Source organism: Falco rusticolus, chromosome 8, assembly GCF_015220075.1.
Source record: "Falco rusticolus isolate bFalRus1 chromosome 8, bFalRus1.pri, whole genome shotgun sequence".
Lineage (NCBI taxonomy): Eukaryota > Metazoa > Chordata > Aves > Falconiformes > Falconidae > Falco > Falco rusticolus.
Window position 1 is genome coordinate 18,696,753 of NC_051194.1, and position 19,140 is coordinate 18,715,892.

At 48.5% G+C, this 19,140-nt stretch overlaps 1 protein-coding gene across 1 annotated transcript in view; it reads left to right on the forward strand.

Annotated features, from left to right (window-relative positions):
- Nucleotides 1-14,465, forward strand: part of FGF18 (fibroblast growth factor 18) — a 73,178-nt gene extending 58,713 nt beyond the window's left edge. The window contains exon 5 of the mRNA XM_037398918.1: nucleotides 14,164-14,465. Within this exon, the coding sequence (XP_037254815.1) occupies nucleotides 14,164-14,430 (267 nt within the window). The 3' untranslated portion in view covers nucleotides 14,431-14,465. The remainder of the gene's footprint in view (nucleotides 1-14,163) is intronic.
- The last annotated feature ends 4,675 nt before the right edge of the window (nucleotides 14,466-19,140 follow it).

The window sequence follows — 19,140 nt, forward strand, 5'->3', positions numbered from 1 at the left end:
TGGAAGGAATCCAGAAGATTTGAGAAGTATGGAGAAAGAGTTAAGCACATCTTTGATTTGATCCAGAAGTTTCTTCAGAAGATGCTCCAAGCAATCCCACTAGTGTTCTTCTGTGGCATTAGGTGGATTAGATCTTTTCCAGATCCAGCAGATTATTGTTCCCTGTTGGTTTCATTCTGAGAACAGCTCCATCTTTCAGTGCGTTACGTCTTTCCTTGAGCTCTTCCAGGAAGGAGAAGCAGGTGGTGGGTGTCGGAGCCATCTTCTCAGGGTGGGATGGGACTTGGAATGCAGGCGGAGTCTGGGCAGTGTGGTGACTGTCAGACGCGTGCTGTGCTCCTGTGTCATGCTGCTCCATGTGAGACGGCTGGAATCTGGATACTGAGAGTCCGCAGGAAACTCCCACACTGCTGTAAATGGGGGTGAGTCCTTCTGAGGTAGGGTGTGGCCACAGAGAAAATTCCAGAAATAGGGGCAGAGTTAGAAAAGTGATAGACAGAATGGGGGATCTATCACAGGTATTGTCCCTGCCAGCCCTACAGAAGGAGAGAGCAGTAACGTTGTATCCCAAGAAGTCCCTGCTAGTTACATCAGTTCAGCTCCTGCTGAGAATTCAAGCCTGAGAGCATGTGATACTACAAAACAGGTGATTGCCCACCAAATCCACGTTTGACTTGCACCACTTTCTTTGAGTTTTCTTTGAAAAATCCTCAGTGACCTGGTATATACATACTCTCAGAAAATCATTATAGTATACATGCCTTTTTTTAAAAAAAAAACCAACACAAACCAAAATATTTTAATGAGTTTAGTGAGTTTTATTTCTCTGTTCTCTGTGCTTTATGTGAACAGTGGGAAAAAGCTGTTCAGTGAACGGTATGAACCCCCTGGCTGGTCAGGGTTGCCGAGGCATTGCTTCAGGCCGATGACAGGGCACTTGGGTGCTTTCTGGGGACAGCTGTGCTGATGCCATGTCTGCAGTGCTGAAGCCCTGCCGACGCTCACAAAGCACAGGCGAGCAGTGCTGAGCTCGTGCCTTCGAGCACGGTCCAGCTCCCGAAGAAAAGCTGTGCCAGCTGAAGCCTGGCTGCGCCAAGGACCTGTCATCTCTGCCAGGGGCTGAAGGGGGCACGGCTCTGCTGGCCACCATCACCTCTCCCCCACCCCTGACCAGCACCGTGTGCTGATACCACTTACAGCAGAGATCTGCCTTTTAGACGTAAGATTTTTTCTGGTGCGATAACTGCTTTCCAAGCCAATATATTTCTTAATGTTACCAGAAAGTTGCTAATACCATATGGCAAGGCTCTCTGTATTTTTGCAGGACAACAAACAAATTGTTGCTAGATGCCAGACTGCTCTGGCAGAGCTTTATCACTGATGCCTGCCAGCAGTAGCCTTTAGGGGATAGTAATAATTTGGGGTTGTTTACATTACAGCTTTAAAATAGGGGTTTTCTTGAAGCATGTGTGTGTTTAGTCAGGAAAGTTGGCTAAAAAAACTCTGACAGCATCAAAGAGTGAAGGCGCTTGCTATGGCCCATGCATGTGGTCTTGGCCCTTTATAGTACCTCTGGCCTGACGGGAGAAGGAATGTGTTGTGTTGCAGGAGCTCCAGGTGGCTCGGGGGGAGCCACCCTTTGTAGGACAGCAAGAGTTGCCCAGGTTAGGAGACACCAGGTGGGTTCTCCGAAGCCTTACCCATGTACCTGGACCAGCTGCTTCATCAGTTGACGTTGGTCAAGGCTGAGGTTGAGATTTCTTGAAAAGCTACCTTTGAAACACCGATGGTGGGAAACCAGTGCCTTGCTGTAAGGCCAGGGGTCCGCATTAGCCCAAGACAAGGAGACTCGAATGAGCTCTGAGCCTGACGCCTTTTGCGTGCCCCAGTCCTGCCTGGCATTTGGGTGCGAGTCCTCCTGGTACCGGGGTCTAGCCCAACAGCCAGGTGTGCCGCAGAGGTGTCAGGAGGTGTGTGGTGAGGGCAGAGGGGCACTCTGAGGTCTGCAGTTTGAAACCAATGTGGTAGATGAGGTGTTTGCCCTCCTCAGCTTGTGTATTTAAACCCACGCCTAACTGCATCTTGGATTTGGGGCAGAACTCTGAGTTTCACAGGGTTTTGACGCTTATCCAGGATTTTTGCTGGAGTTGCACAGTATTCAGGTTGCTTGAAAGGGGCTTGTAAAACCTAACAATTCCTGGGGCTGAATGCTGAATTTGCAACAAAAACACGACCAGAATTAGTGGGGTGTCGGGTTTAATAGCGTGCGTTCTGCGGATCTCTCTGTGACATGTTCAGCCATAAACTATTCTGACTTGGCATCTCATGTGAAAGCAAAATTTGACATGGCTTTTGCTGGATCCCACTCAGATCTCATTTTGAACTGTAGTCTGGTTCTTCATATAGAGTGGGATTGGTCCTTTTTTAAAGCCAACTGTTCCCAGGCTTTCACTCCCCTGTGAGTTCGTTTTAGTTTAAGTCATCTAAATAAACGCCTTCAGTGGAACCTGGAACCAAGCAACCTTGGACCCTGTCGTACTTTGAACAGGGACCTGATCTGAAACCAGCCTCAAGTATCTGAAAATCTTGAATCAGGGCCTGCAGGATTGCAAAGGTCTTAAAAGCAATGAGATGACAAAACCAGTTTTCTTTCAGTTGAGCCATTAGAATCTTCTGCATTCACCTAATCAGACTTTTTCCTGCGACCAGTGGAAAAAATATGAATTATTGTTCTGAAAACTTAGAAGCTGAGATTCTCGTGAAATTAAAAGCAGAAGTAGAAGCTAAAATCAGCCATCACCCTCCTCCACTCTCAGCCCCTAAATATCATGAGGCTTTTGGTAACACTGCAGCCTTTCACAGCTGCTCCTTTCCCATTGCTGGGCAACCTGAAGCATTGCCTTGAAACTTTTGTGGGTGCTGGTGGAATTTGTATCATCTGGTTTGTTTGTTGCAGTTTCAAACCTTTACAGTGCTGGAAATATGTCAGAAGAATTCCCCGAGGGGAAGTGGCTAGGTGTGATGGTAGGGATCTTGTTATCACGCAGTCTCAGGGTATGTGGGCACAATCATTTGTCCTGTTACTTCTTGGTGGGTATAACGTGCTAAGAGCTGGCCAGACCCCATGGTGCACCTTCCCTAAGGGCTGCACTGACCCTGTCCTCCGCTGTGGGTCTGTGGGCATGCAGGGAAGGGATGAGGTGTCAGCCGGAGGGGTACGGTGTGCTGGGTTTGCACGCCCGGCCAGCAGGAGCCCCGGTGCCACAGCTCCTATCCTTGAGCAGAGGCAATCGTCAGGCGCTGAGTGTTACCCGGCTTTTCCAGGAATCCTCGTTCTGGATGGCACAACCGTGTCATGATTCCCAAGAAGCCATTTGTGGCTGAGCCCAGTGAAACTACTTTCCAGTGTTTATTGTACTGAGGCTGCCTTGGCACAGAAGTGGATAGGCTCTGATTCTGCGGTGGTTCCTTCAAAATGGTAGGAGTTTGTGTGAGCTCACTGGACCTTTACAGCATTAATATTTGCTATGAGCAATGGGCCTTGTCCTGGTTCTGTATTTGTGGCAGTTTGTTTATAGCAGTGTTTGGCACAGCAGTTTCTCTGGAGGTGGGAAGGAGAGGGCAAAATGATGTAAATGTGGGTGATGAATTTTATGGAAGAAGTTTAGCTGGTTTGTGCTGGTGTGGGGTGGCAGGTGGCTGATCTTGGTATTGTAGGGAGAGTAGAGATCAGGTTGAAGCTTGGTGTGCAGAAGAGGGAGAGCAGGTTGGTGGGTGCTGATAAGCACTGAATGGCTGCAAGTCTTGGGAAGGAGAGATGGGAGAGTTTGCAGAGGGAATGGGGGTAGCTGGGGAGCACCGGCAGGGCTTGAGCTCACATGGCACAAGAGGTTGAGAAGGTGGGAGAAATATGCTTGTATGGAGAAGGCTCCTTTGCTTCACAAATGGTTAAAATTGCATCAATTCTTAGCCTATGCATGCAGGTAAGCTTGGCTGCCAAATCCCTGAAGGCTGGCTGAGCCAGAAGACTGGGCTGTTCAGGGCACTGAATGGAGAGAGGGGCTTGTGCCACCACGTAGGCATTTGCCAGTGTCTTCCCTTTGCTGACCAGTTGTTAGTGCTGTATGTACATTTTACCTGCATGTTCTGATAGATTTAGGTCCTGGGTTTCATAAATGGAGCACATCATTAAGCATGTTTACACCCACAGTGGGCTGCTGGGATTTGTGTTCAGCTGTTTTGCCGGGCAGGACATTGACAGTGTTGGCTGGACGTCACCTAACATCTTATTAATGTGAATATTTAAGGTCTGTGCTATGTCCTTCTGTGCTATCTTCAGTTCTTGCAATCTTCTAAGCACCCCAGACGGATGCTGATCCTCTCAGGCTGAGCAAGGCCAGCAGGTTTTGCTTTAACCAAGCTGAGTAGAGGAGCCGTGCATGACATGAGCTGTGAATCCTGTGAGCAGGGCTTCCTCGGGTGGTGGTGGTAGCATCCGAGATGGGACTGGTGCTTCATACATTGTTTCATGGGCTAGGCCATGTGGTTAAGAGGTCGTCGTAGTCGTGTTTAAGCCATATATGAACATCTCCCGTTAACATAAGCTTGTCATCACAGACACAATGCTGTGTTTTCTCTAAAATAAAGCAAAAGGTCCCTTATCCTTTTATTTTAAAAAATTAATTACCGCATTGTATTTTTTTATGCTAGAGAGTCGCAGTTGCTCAGCTGAGGATGTGAGTGTTGGCCCTTTATCTCCAGGCTGTGCCTGGTCACCGGAGAGTGTAACAAGTTTATGGATTTCTTGTGATTCCTCTTTAGCGAACTTCATGTTTTCCTTTGGATATTCCTAAGAAGCACCAATTCTCTCCCAGACTGGAGCTTTGCAAAGTCAAGGTTCACATTGCAGACCAAGCTTGTAAGCTTGATCTCTAAATCTTTTCCTTGTCCTATGGCTGGAAGCTGTATATCCCCTTCCAGGGAAAAAGTACCGCCTTTTCAAAGCTGCATGATAATTTAATTTAATTCTTTCTGTGTTCAGGGAGCAAGTGTCACCATAAAGCTGCTAACATCCTATCGCCTGTGTTTCTTGGTGGCTGCAGCTGTGTGTCATGTTGGAGTATTTCTGTTCCTTAAGGTTAAATGTTAATTAAAATTATTGAGAGGGGATCCCTGAGCCCTGGTCATGACTCACCCTGTTTGGGTGGAGAGGGTGTGCTGTGTGTGTCTTGTGCTGGCAAGTGTCAAGTTGAATTTAATTGCTTTCCTCAGAGCATCTTATCTCCCAAGTGCAATTTTTGTTGGTCTGAGTGTCTCAAAGATGAGGATGATGTTTCTTCTAAATGTTACTTTGCAAATACGCTGGTGTATTTAACTTGCAACAGGGAGGAAAGCGATGCAGCCTTGTCTTCCTCAAGTGGATGCAGCTGAGATGCACGTTCATCATGCACATGCACATCCACACATCAGGTGGATCCTGCTCGTCAAGGGCTGTTTCTACTTGACTCTTAATTAATTTTTGGAGATGAAGTGAGAACAGAGGCTAATTCTGAAGTAGACAGTAGCTCCAAACAGTAGCAAAAGATAGTCCACTTGACATGGCTGTTACAATACCGTTTTTAAGGTCAAAGAAAAGTAGATCTTGCTTAAATGCATTTTTGTTCTTGACTTTTTCTTACATTGTCTTTTAGGTACTTAAAGATATTAAGTTTTCCTAAGGGAGGACAAATCTCAAATGCCTTGTGTTGTATACAGATGGAGAAATTTGTCATTCACAGGTTCGAACAATTCTGGATGATCATTTTTTATGGATGGCACTTAATTTGATCATGGATTTATCTTTTTTTCTTAGTCATATAATTTGACATGAAAAGAACTAATGCCATCCTGCAGACAATCAGTGAGCTTTCTTGGTCCTAAATTCCACTGATTTAAACTTGCCCCAAGGAAACTGGTGTTACTACCAGAATGTCACCTGAATGAGATTGCACTTGTTTGAAACGATAACTTAAAAAGTCAGTGTGTAAGTTTGTTTAATGTATAAATCTGGGATTTACCAGACCTGCTATGGGGTCAGCAACTGTTTTAGTCCTGTCTTCTTGCTCCACTCATTATCTAGACCTGATGTTTTAAACAAGATTAAAAAAAAAATTCCTACAGTGGCATAGGTTCCTATATAATGAATTTAAGCCTACAAGAAATACGCTGCTGCTCTTAATTGGCTTTTACGAAAGTTCAGGACTAGCCTGTGGAGTCTCGGTGGAGGCTGGAAATGACTGCTCCAGAAGAAAAAAACAGCAAACCCCGGCAGCGCGTTTGACCGACAGGCTGGGCTTTGTACAGGGGGGTAAACACCTCCCCGGCTCTCAGCGTGCTGAGCACCCAGAAGCATACGTGCAACTGGATCGGGTAGATGTGGGTAATGGTAGATGCCATGGATCTGCTCGGGTGTCACATCTGAAACCTGCCTGAGGTTTCAGATCTCCCCAAGCAGTAGCTTCCTATTGCAAGAAACCCACAGTTTTGACTCCAATTAAGTTTTCCTAAATTTTCTACTGGTTTCATAAAGTTGATATAAAAAGCGATTGACATTTCTCATCATTAATAGTAAGTACATGTAGCTCCCTGGGATGCAGTTAGGAGTTTCTATTAACCAACTGTACATCTTCCCAGGTGAAGCCAACCTCTTTTGCTCTAATTAGGATATGTGCTGTCCTGCCGTTCTGTTGGGAAGAAGTGTGCCTGGGATGGAAGGAGCGGGTTAGGAGGCAGGTCCTGGCGTAACCTCAGCATTGCTTGATTCATCCCTGCAAACATTCCACTTCTGTGTCCACCTGTTTATCCTGTGACAAAATGCTCCTCCAGGGCAGTGTGAGGGTTTCTGAACAGGTACTTGTTAGAAAAGTGGAATTTTTGAATGAAAGGTAGAAGGAAAGAAAAAAATTTAAACTGTTCCCTTCCTTCCTTGGCTGTTGCGGCTTGTGTGTGGTACTAACAGGGTCAGGTCTCTGCAAAGCCTATGTGTCCTAGCCCAGGCAGGCAAGCCTGTGCCCGTTTTGGCATGCTCTCAGGAGAGATGGGATGTACCCCCAGTGCCTGTGGGCAGGTGGGCGCAACCATGGGCAATGCTGCTTTGAAACTGGGCCTCTGAATGGAAATGTACCCTCTCTTCAGAGGTCTCCTCCGCACGGGTTTTGTGTTACTTCCCTGGCTTTGTGAATGCACTTAGATGTCCTGTATACATAATTAACCTCTCCGCTGTGCTGGCAGACACTTTTATTGAACTGCCCATCATGACTCCTAAGTATTTTCCTCAGAGGATTGTGCAGGTTCAGAGGCCAGAGAGCTAGAGGAAACGTGCATGAAGCTGAGTAACTCTTGGCAGTTATAGATGCAGCTTCCCTGATTTACAGCCCAGTCTAGGAGCAAGAATGTGCATTTGGGTCAAGAGGTGTCTCTGTGGTCAGGGTGCCTTGCCATAAATCCAGGATGCTGAGCATCAGGATGCTTATGACGGATCTGTCCTGATAATGCCCTGTGAGGTGCACGAGGATGGCTGGGTCCAGCTTACCGGCAGGCAGGGTGCTCACACCTGCTGTGCTGCGAGGGGGTTGTACCTCCCACAGCACTGCTGGGTCTGGCAGCTGTGGTACCCACCTCGGCGTCACGCTTCCTCACCTACCTGCAAATGGTGTGCGTGCGAAGGGGGAGAGGCGGCAGCGCCAAAAGCTGTGACATTAACACAGCTCCTGCCGTACCTTCTTCCACTCAGGATTTTCCAAGCTGAGTGGAGTGAGTCTGGAGGAGGCTCTGAGCGTTGCCCATCTGACTTTGAGATGAGGTTGTGCAAAACCACAGGGAAAGGGATATGCTTCCTGAAAATCTTATGTCACTAGGTTCTTGCTGCATGAACAGCTCTGGGGCTTTATAAGTGTTAGCAGTGATGCAGCCCTTGGTCATCAGCTGGGGATGCTTCAGGAGTGGCTTACTGGGACTGCTGAGCCACAAGTCTCCTGAAAACCCAAGGCTTCCCTGCTGTCACTGCTCCAAAATTTAGGAAATACAGGGTAGGATTTCTTCCGTATGATGCTGTGTGTGAATCTAACAGTGCTAGTATTCGAGGGAAATTTTTAGCAGCCCTTTGAAATAATAGCTGAGCTCAGTGGGCGTATCTCGCACCTGGGGGTGGTGTGAGATCCAGCACGGTGGGGCACCAGTGCTCAGGAACCCCCTCTGCCTATCCGTCTGTCTGCGGAGGGGGAGGGAGGGGTGCGGAAAGGGTCCATTTTCCAGCTTTTTCCTTGGAAGAAACATGGGTGTGTACACCTCTATGGAACCTTTTGCTTGAGCGGCAGCTTTCCCTGCTCCAGGATTTTTAGGATGAGGGGCCTTGCTTTCCTTGCAAGAGGGAAGCACTCCCACTTGTAGGGAGGGCTGGTATTTCTACAATTTGACTTCTACCCTGGGGGGCTGAACTTGCAGAAAGGTGATAATTAGACAGGAGAGTCATCCCCCTCTCACTTGAAAGGTTGAATCTTGCTGCGCCCTGTGCCAAGCTGGCATTCCTGGGTCATCACAGACGTGTTTCGTACAGTTTGGTGTTTGTTATTATTTGCAGCACATCACCAGTGCATTCGGTCGCCTTACCCAGAGAGCTTCTAATGCGGCATCGTTTGAGGAGGGGGGGAAGTGTTTTAACATAAGCTTAGCTAACGACAGCTTAACACAGGATCGCTCATAGAGCTTAATTTGTGCCCTGATCTTTGCAAACAGAGAAACCTTTCAGCCTTGGAGGCATCTCTCCCCACACCGTGGTGTTACCCAAGCCGCTTGCGTGAGCTTATTGTTGCCGTAAAAGCCGAGTGAAGTTTGGATTTGCCGGTGCCCACTGAGCCAGATTTGTGAAGCATAAATGAGAAAACCTGCCCTGGCCTCCCTTTCCCATAAAAAGCTGCTCAGGTGGCTTAGTGTGGCAGGCTAATAGGGGGAAGGCGGAGGCGGTTGCTGCACCTGCTAATGCTTTGGCTCAGGCTGGTGGCACAGAGGCTGCCGCGAATTCCCCCTGAGCAGCAAGCTGTTAGTGGCAGGAATGCCTCGCTCGGAGGAGCGCTCCTGCTACGACAACAAAGAGCCCTTTGATCCTTTCCATTTGGAGAACTTAAAACGGGAAAGCCAAACTACAATAAGACCAAGTTGGGTCATAAAAAGGAGAGCAGGAGCACCAAAGCGCTCTGGAGTGTAATTGTAGAAGCAGCAAATGCTTTGGCACTTAATTCTGCTTTAGTGTCAGTTCAACATGTTTCACGTTTAATACTGGAGAGCCCGTTGCCAAATGCTCTGCACAAACAATCCGGTGCTGCTCCTTGGTAAGCTCAGGGCACTCGGAGAGCCCTTGGCTCCAGCGCAGCTCCGCTGCTGCTGGCTGCAGGGGGGATGGTGCTGGCCCCTGGTGTGTCAGCGGCTCCGTGCTCCAGGTACTCCTCTCTGGAGGGGGAGCCTTGGATGGCAGCTGGTGCCCTAACCCTGCTCCAGAAAGGGACTGGGACCGCTCAGGTCCACCCCCTTGTCACTGCGCAGCGGCTCGCTGTGCCTGGGGCTGGTTCCCAGCCTTTATTTCCAGGAGATGCTCAGCTGGAGCCAGTGCTTCGTGCTGCTGGGGCTTACGGGCATGGCTGTGCTGCCCCTCGCCTCTGCGCAGACCTGGCTGATGCCCGAGGGGTTCCTCTGGAAGGTGGCGTTTAGATCGGGTATTTTATAAGGCATTTATCAGAAGCCTGGCTAACAGCTACCACCTCTTCCCACGGCTGCTAGGGGTGTGTTTAAACAAAAAATGCTCTGAATTATTTCTCTGCAAAGAACGGAGCAGCAAGTTGTCACCTCCATGGTGGCATGGCCTTGTCACACAGCCAGGCAGCAGCCCCGGGGGCAAAATTGGTAATTTGGGGGTGGCTGGTTGCAGGTACGAGGAGGTGCTGACTTGAAGAAAGCCTGTGCCTTTTGCAGGAGCGAGGTTGATCCTCTGCAGTGGGTCTTGCCCTGTTCTGAGCAGGGATCTTAGCTGGAGATGCTGCCTGTGGGATGGTGGTGAGCAAAACCAGGAGCAGCTGGTCCTCCGAGCACGTGTGGGATGCTCTGGAGCTGCTCTGCAGGGCTGATGGGGATGAGGGGCTGGGTACAGGCCCTCCCCCATCACATGGCAGTGCCGTTGCACCAGGCTAAGCAGTTTTGCACAGCTCCAAGGCTTTTGAGAACTCTTCTTTATTTTAAAGAATCAGTTCAAAATATAAACCTCCATGTTTTGAAGGGCGAGCGCTCTGCAAGGTGCATCCTGACAGCTAAGCATGTGCAAAATGTGGCTTGGCACCATCTCCCGGCTGACGTCGGCGGCAGAAGGTACAACCCTGTATCGGCGGCAAGCGTTTGCACCAGGAGCTCCTGGGGAAGGGCGAGCAGGCGGCTGGAGCAGGGAGTGATGCTCGGCCAAAGCTGTGTGCTTTTTCTCTTCCCTCCTCCTCTCTTCGGAGGAGCCCTTGAGGGGATGGGTGACAGACCCAATGAGTGTTTTGCTGGCATTTAAACAGGGACATGATTAGATCTTAAGTGATGGGCACCTAGTGAAAGCAAGGTGACACTCAAAAATTATTGAAACCCCTTATAAATTGCTTTTGTGCCTAATAGATTGCCATGGGTCCAGCTCTCCATGGTGTAGGTAATATGTGTGAATGATTTATTCTATTGGGGATTGTAACAGATGCTGTAAAATCATCTTGTAAGTATGTGGGAAACATTTGTCTGTCTCTGACATGTCTTAGCATGTACAGGAATGCTCTGTTTGGGGAAGTGAGGTCCTTATCCTGATTTATCTTGAGGCACTTGTAAATGTTACTGTAATTTCATGTTATCAAATCATTTAGCTCTTCCTTTTCCAGAACGAAGTTATTTTATCTCATGCACCTTGTTTACTTCAAATTAGCCCTGAGGTTGGCCTGAAGTTGCACCTTGTTATTCCTCTACCTCCTGTCTTCGTCTTAGGCTCTGTCGGCAAATTTGAAGGTATAAGTAAATACTTTTCTGTTATTAATAGAATAACTTCCCCCTCCTACACACACATTTTCTTTTCATTCCAGTCTTCATTTTCCATGAGAAACTGACATTGCAGTACAAGCGGAAACCTCCCAAATTGCATGAAAAAGCCTTAATTCTCCTAGCAACAAGGTCAGGGCTCAAATCCAGGACCTTTCCACAAGCGTAGGGGAAACAGCCCTTCCAATTACCTGCTCCCCCTGCGGTACGGATCCGGTCGGTTCATCAGCACCTGGGTTTGGGTGGATTTGAAACTCAGCCATGGTATTGTTTAAAAATTCTCCATTCACTGGGGAAGGGTTTGTAGTGGGCTGAGCCCTGAGAAACCTGGGGTCGTTTTATGGCTTCCCATTGAAACCTGGTGGAACCCCGTGGTGTCGACTGATTTTCCCCATCCCCACTCATGTGGCTTTGATCAAACCCAAGGCTTGGAGAACAACCGCCCCCCCCGGAACTGGAACCGTTGAGCTTTGCCTGGTTCTGCCATTCATTAAAGCATTTGTGAGCTTCCAGTTGTACATGATAAAATTAGGACCTTTGTGCCTAGCCCGGGATGGAGATTGCTGGTCCTGGGGCAGAGCTGGCTGTGCCCCCATGTAGGGGGCACATATGGGGAACATGGATCCTGGATTAGCATGATTGATGCAGAAGTTGCCATGTTCTCCCATGCCATCTTAATAAGACCTACCCATGGTAACGAAACCCTTCAGGCAGGATGGTGTATTAATGATTTTGGGGTAAACATCACATTTCATTGCACGGATTGAACTGAAGCTCTGCTAAAGGTATCAAGCCAGGGAGGGATGGTTGGTGGTGGAGGCTGCCGATGACAAAGTTTTTCCACTGTTGTTGCCTGTGTGACTCTGGCTTGGGTTGTCATGCCTGATGGTTCCTACCTCGCAGCTCTGTTTGTATCTCATATGTGGTTATTCAGGGATCAGAGGTGTGGGGGAGCCTGGGCCAGCTCAGCCCAAGGGAGCTCCCCCCTGCCCCATGGTCCCCCGCCCTTCCCACAAACTGCACTGGACCCCGCTGTGATTGTGCAGGACATTTTGGGAAGGCTTCTCAGCTGGAGCAGGCTGACCTGGCCGTGGGGAGGGGGCGGTAAGTGTGAGGGGCTGCCATGCTCAGCAGAGCCCCTGCGCAGAGCCACTGCAGCCCGGGGGACCGACTGTCGCTGCAGGTGCTGCGCTGGTTGTGCTGCTGCACCTCTCCTGTCCCCCCAGACAGGGTGGGTGAAATGGCTGGGGGCTGAGGGGGCTGCTGCCATTTAGATGGGATAGGGAGACTTTAATGGCAAGTGTAGCAGCAAGCATGGGCCTGCAGTATTGAAAAACTCATTATTTGACTTCAGCGGGGAGTTGGATTGGACTAATACTGTGATGGAAATCCTTCCTCTGGCTTTGCTGAGCATTAGATTAAGTCCTGTATGGTGGTCCATACTGTGCTTATCCCTGTCAGGAATCCATATAACACCCAGAGCTGAGACAACATCCAGGGCTGAAGTGCATCTGTATCTATTCCCTGCTATCTTTTGATCTATCTAAACCAAAGTGCCGATGTACACAACGACACGTGGCATTCTAGGTGCAGGACCAGTAACTCAGTAGTTAAAGGGCAAAACACATTTTCTGGCAGAAGATCATAGGTGAGAAGAATTTCCTCTGTGCTGAAGGACCTAAAGATGCTGTTGTGTGATGCTGCAACTCCCTCCGGTGTGGTGTGTGCTGTGTAAATTAGAGTCCTGAATCCAGCCTGAGATCCACATGCTGCCATGTTCGAAGTCCGGTTCTGGATCTTGGTTAGTTTGGATCTCCAGGCTGAGGTGAACCCTGATTGCCAAAATCTCGAAGCAGCAGCTGCCTCGGGCAGGGAGTCCCAGCAGGGCGGGTGCTGTGCTACAGGGTGGCTGAGGAGCGGTGCTCATGCTCAGGAGCTTCTGCCCTCCAGTTCTGTGCTAATCCTGGTTTCCTTTGCGAGGAGGAAAGCAGTTTAGGGACATGGCTTCCTCAGCTGGGTCATTGAGCTTTGGGTGGCTGCTTTTAGGCTGAGATGGAAAGGTTGGATAAGGCGAAGGACCGTGTCGCCTCTGCTGCCGGAAACGAAACCCTCTTCCAAACGAAATCCTGTCCTGGGAGTGCAGAGGTGTAGGATCAGGCACTTGTGTCCCCCTCCACCCCCGGCAGCGGAGCTGGGGTGGGTCCGGTGGCTGAGAACGCTGCTGTAGCATAGTCCTCCAGCTACAGGCGCATTGGGATGCCAGTGGGATGCTGTCCCATCCGGGGAGACACTCTGGTGTGGGAACGGTGCTTTCCCTGCTGATGTTGCTCCGGGATGCGAGTCGGAGCCAAGCCTGGGGTGTGCGATGTGGTTCCGAAAGAACTGCTGCCTTTGGGGCTTGCCAGGGTCCCGGGGCTGGAGCAGGGTCAGGGGGCTCGGTGCCTCCTGCATCCCTTTGCTCATCCCCAGAGCTCCATGCGTGCTTTATTTGCCAGGTGTCGCACCCGGGATGTGGTGGGGGAGAGTTTGCAAAGCCCTGGGAAGGGTTAGACTAAGGCTTGTAATGGTTTTAGTGGGATTTGGGTAGTTATGGATGCAAGCCCATAAGGTATTTTGGAAAACAAAAGTGAGCGGCAGAAAAGAGAAACACTGTTGTTTGGCCCATATGGGATTCTGGGGGGGTTTGTTTTTTTCTGATTAAGTATGATGTTTCCCTGGCACAAATTCAATTCATCCTCCTTTCTTAATGGAAAAAGCAAAGCTAAATGTCTTGCTTTGCTTGCAATTGAAGGAACTGAACTGGATAAACTTAACTGTTGTCTTTGAAAAATCTTTCTCTCCTTGGATAGGAGTGTTTTAAAAAAAATGAAATGATGACCTCATGCTTTCATGCTTTTTTTTTTTTATTATTATTCATGTCTATTTCAGCTGATGTTTGTTACAGCTCATATTAACAAAGTTTGAACCAAAAACAAGGTCCAGATGTGATGATTTTACTTATGCCAAATTGGGTTTTGGTCACTGAGCTCGCATTTGAATAATGATTTTTTATTTTCCTTCCCCGCCCCCCCCCTTTTTCAGCCTGATGGCACCAGCAAGGAGTGTGTCTTCATTGAAAAAGTCCTAGAAAACAACTATACGGCACTGATGTCAGCAAAATATTCAGGCTGGTATGTTGGATTCACCAAAAAAGGGAGGCCACGGAAAGGGCCCAAGACCCGGGAAAACCAGCAAGATGTACATTTTATGAAGAGGTACCCAAAGGGGCAAGTGGAGATACAGAAACCTTTCAAGTACACAACAGTCACCAAGAGGACTAAGAGAATACGACCCACCAACCCCAGTTAAAAATAGACAAAAACAGTGTCACAGTAATAAACCACGAAAAGAAAAAAAAAAAAAAGAAAAAAAAAAAACTGCACCAGAGGAATATTTTTACATTAAAAATAAGGAAGAAGCTCTATTTTTGTACATTGTGTTTAAAAAAAAATAAAAATAAAAAAAATTAATAAAAGACTAGATGGCAAACGCTGGGGAAAAGCTGTTAGGGATTTATTGTGACTTGAAAAACAAAATGAACTGCTCTATTTAAATTGACTTCTTGTTGTTGATGACACACAGGTGCTTATTTCGCTTTTTTGGAAAGGACAACTTTTCAAGCATATCCCCAGAGGAAAAAAAAAAAAAGGTAATTATTAAAAATAAATAAATAAAACCAAAGAAAACCAAAGTTCTTTCCCAAAGTTACTGAGACCCTGCCCCGAAAAGTGCCGGTTTTGCAGTAATTATTTATTGTCTGCTGCACACCGGCCCAAGACAAGATGGTGTGTGCTGCAGTGATTGAGTTTCCGTGGAGTTCTCAACGCATCGATCTTCTGTAACCTTTCTGACGACATAAGGTGTCACGGCTCCGTGATCCTGCATTATGCTCAGTTCTGGAGAATGCTGCTAAATACATTCAAGTGACTACCAGATGACCTAGTACACCAATGATAAGGGAATATTTTAAAACCAGCTATATTATATATATTATATATATATAAGCTATTTATTTCACCTCTCTGTATATTGCAGTTCCATGAACCAAGTATTACTGCCTCAACAATTAAAAAAATTATTTAAAACACATGTACTTATTTTTGCTGTTCACACTTATTTCCCCTCCCTGAGCAGTGATTTTTTAATGCGTATTTATCTTTTATGTGAGGGCAGCAGGATATGTTTGGGGTAGTTTCCCCAATGTAGACTTTGTTGCTAATTTTGTAATTCCTCCTTTTCCTCAATACCTCCTTCCTTTTCCTCCCTCGTTGTTCCCCCAAGGAAGAAATCTTGTGTGGGGTGATGATGGGCTGAGAGTGGGACAATCCTCGCTGGCATTTTTCAGGAGCAGGAGTTAAATTTGATATTTTTCAGTCCAACAAATACTTCTTAGAGCTTTGGCCAAGCAGAAGGCTTTCCAAAACTGGAATATTAACGTTTGACTTGATAACATGTATTTACGTGTGGCTTGTGTTTCCTTCACTGGAGGTTGTTGAGAGGGACTACTTGTTTCAGCTGTTGAATTCTGTATTGTATGTTTTAGTTCTCCAAGCCGTCAGTGACCCGCTGTGGCGGTTGGGGCAGCCAGCTCGCTCCCAGGTGCTTTGCATAGGATGCGGATGATGTAAAGCCCCGCACAGATGCGAGGTGGGAACCTATATATACAGACCAACCCACACCGTGGAGGGGGCAAGACGGTGTTAAACAGAAAGTGGGAAAAAGAAGCCAGATGATACAACTGACCTCAGATTGTAGTGGAAAGGACAACTGAGCCCCAAGTGAAGCTTTAGGGAGAAGCTCGCTTGGCTTTTTCCTCCTCTCCGTGTGCAGACATTGCTACACCCCTGTTCCAGCCAGGGCTGAAAATGCTCAAAGCCACCAAGAAAGCTTTTTCTTGTTAATCAGAAGAACAACTCTCCCCAGAACAAGCTTTCTCAAGATAACTTTGAGAGCTGCAGCCAATTCCTGCAGATCAAAGCTGTTTGGGAGATGGTGCAGATAAGCATGCAAGCTTGAGGATGCTTATCTGAACCAATCTCCAAACCTCGCAAGCCTAGAGAAAAATGAACAATGCTATGCAGGGTCACTCCGCGCTGCTCCACGGGAAGCTGGGCAGCCTTACCGGTGATGCCTTCACCCCAGCTGAGCACAGGTGGTCACTCGAGCAGTGAGTATCCTGGGAGCTGCCCTCCTGGTGCACCAGCGGACCAGCAGGGAAGCGGGCCCTGATGGCGTGGTGGTGGAATTGGTTGGTGGGGGCTGGCAGGCTTTGCCAGCTTTGCCTTCAGATTGATTCATGTGGGAGAGATTTGGGGAAAGTTCAGAGGAGCACTGGGGGTGGAGGACTGGGAGCGGCTGGAGATTTGCTGCATTAGTGCCTCTGAGAGGAGAAACCCAGTTGATTTCCAGAGAGAGAAAGGATTTATGGGTGCCTTTTTCCTCCTTGAAACATCGCCATGGCCCATGGCACTGATGGTTTCACTGTCAGAACGACAGGGTTTGTTTGCCATGAGGAAATTTGAAGGGATGGGGGCGGCAAATGCTGGAGAAGGCTGGGCAGAAGGGATCTCCTATGAGGCCGAGAGCAACCGGGGGGGATCTGCCTGCCATCCTGCAGTGCCTGCTGTGTTTGGAGACCAGCACGTGGGAGCTGGGGCCGTGCAATCTGGCACTTGTGCCATTGGTTTACAAGAGTATTTCCTGGGCAGCAGCGAGGTGGGTTCCTCAGGCTGTGAAAAGTCAGGGTGGCAAGGCACTACGGTGCTCACCCAGTTAGGTGCCGTCGGAGGGGTGTGTGGGCTGAGGACACAGTGTTGAGTACCTGTGTTTGAACCTCTGCTCTTCAGGGCTTATTAATAACAACAAAAGCAGGGGGAAAGGCACAAAGAGTTCACACGGTTCCCTTCGGAGCACCTTTATGTGGGGGGCAAAAGGGTGCTCTGGGGAGGAGATGTTCAAGAAACGAACAGGCATAGGAGCTATGCATCACGTGCCCCATGGTGGCCACCGCCTCGTGCTTGCCAGCGGGCACGTGGTGTTTCTGTGCCCAGAGTGTGCTTGGTGGTTAGGCCAGATGTTGCAAGTCGTTGTCAACAGCCCGGTGGGATGGGTCCCTCCGCTGACCTCCAGGCTCCCCAGAAGCTTGGCTGCGGTGTTTAACATTTCTTCCTTTCAGAAAGTCTTCGGGCTCCCTGAATATGAGCTGAGATTCCCTGTGTAGGCTATTACATTTGGTTTACTTTATAATTGAAAATTGTTAATGAGGATTTAATTACTATTGTGGAAATAACCTCAAGAGCAAGGGGTGTAACGCTAGGTGATTGCTTGAAGCAACTGATGGCATTACTCTGTGTGTGTAGCTCTGGGTGGGCACACTTTAAACAAAATGCACTACTTAATTGGATTTAATGAAAGCATATTGTAGCTACCGTTTCAGAAATAGCGCTAGATTTGTAGCAATGTTTTCATAGCTGAGATCACATAGCGGCACGTGCTGGGGTTGGCTTTGTCATGAAGCTGGGTGCAGGAGCTGGGGCACGCTGAAATGTGAGTCCATTCCAGGACAGAAACTTTGTTGGTCCAGGGAGGCTTTTTGACAAGACTCGAAGTGTGTTGCACAAACCAGACTGCTGTTTGGTGTAACCCTCTGGCTGGTGGGTCTCCCTTCCTGCTATGGTGAAGGGTTGGTGGTCAAAGCTTAGCTGGGCTCTGTGGCTGGTCCAAGCAAGGCAAACTCTTCACCACGACATTGGTGCACCCTGCCTGAGGGTTGCCACTGGCCGAGAAAGCAAAGAGTGTCCTGGCCCCTGTGCAAGGTGCCTTCCAGCCCTCTGGCAACCTTTCTTGGACCACAGAGCTGGCAGCGGATGGGAATGGTTGACCAAGTTGACATCCCTGCAGCTGGAGCCCTTAAGCTGGTGCAGTCTTTCCTGCTTGACAGCCAAACAGTTTTGTTCTGCCTCTGCCTTGTTGATGCAAACGCAAGTGCCCTTGCAAGCTCTGTGCACCAAAGCCGGGTGGTTGCTACACCTGGGCTGCCCTATTTGAGCCTCATCTGCCCCACTTGCCAACAGTGGGCTTTTGGCAGCACATACTTTGGGAGCACGAGCACTTGAAACTTGGTGCTCGTTTTCTTGGGCTGTCCTTGCAGTTGTCTTTAGCTCAGGCTCATCCCCATAGCACAGGTTCACAGGTATAAACATAGTTAGAGAGGAGCATTTTGCAGCTATGAAGCAGTAGGGAAGCCTCTTCCAGGAGCACACTCACAGTTTTAGCTGTGCCCTTCTGCAAGCAGGGGGATATTGCACATGTCCAAAGGCTGCACACACCTATACAGGGGAACGGATCCCTTCAACTGCATCTTTTACACACCAGCACACATGCTGTCTACACAATTAATATTTGCTTCTGGGAGTGTAGCTGATACGCTCCTCCAAGAAATGTCACAAGGTGGGACAAGGTGAGAAAGAAGCAATTGGGGCAAAAATAATGAAGCCTGGGGAAGGGATGCTGCCCTAGTGCTTCAGTGATGAGAAGACTCAGTTTTCATGTTCATTACTTGTGGAGTTAAGGCCACAGCCTAAATAAGCTGGATGCTCTAGTGCCCGTGAACCTGGTGTGTCTGTAGGGAGACACACGTGGGAGTGGAGCAGAGCTTGGAGAGCATCCTGGAAAGCACGAGGAGGCCTGAGCTCGGCTGCAACGGTTTTGGTCTTTGCAATAGGTTATTTATCTTGGCTCATGGAAACACAGCAGGGTGGAAGTTAGGTCTGGTGTAAGCAAAAGCCCAGCTTACCCAGCTCTCAGAGCGAGGCTTGACAGGTACATGTGTAGCGCTACAGGCAGGGTTTTGTCCTGTGGCTGCCCATCAGCTCTCCTGGATTCAGGAGTGTTTTGGTGTGTCTGTACTTCCAGAAAAGCAGTGGAATGAGATTTCAGCCATGACCTTGGACTACAGCTGGAGAAGATGGTCTAGCAGTTTATTTTGTCTAGGAGAGTTTGTCCACCAAGGAAGATCTG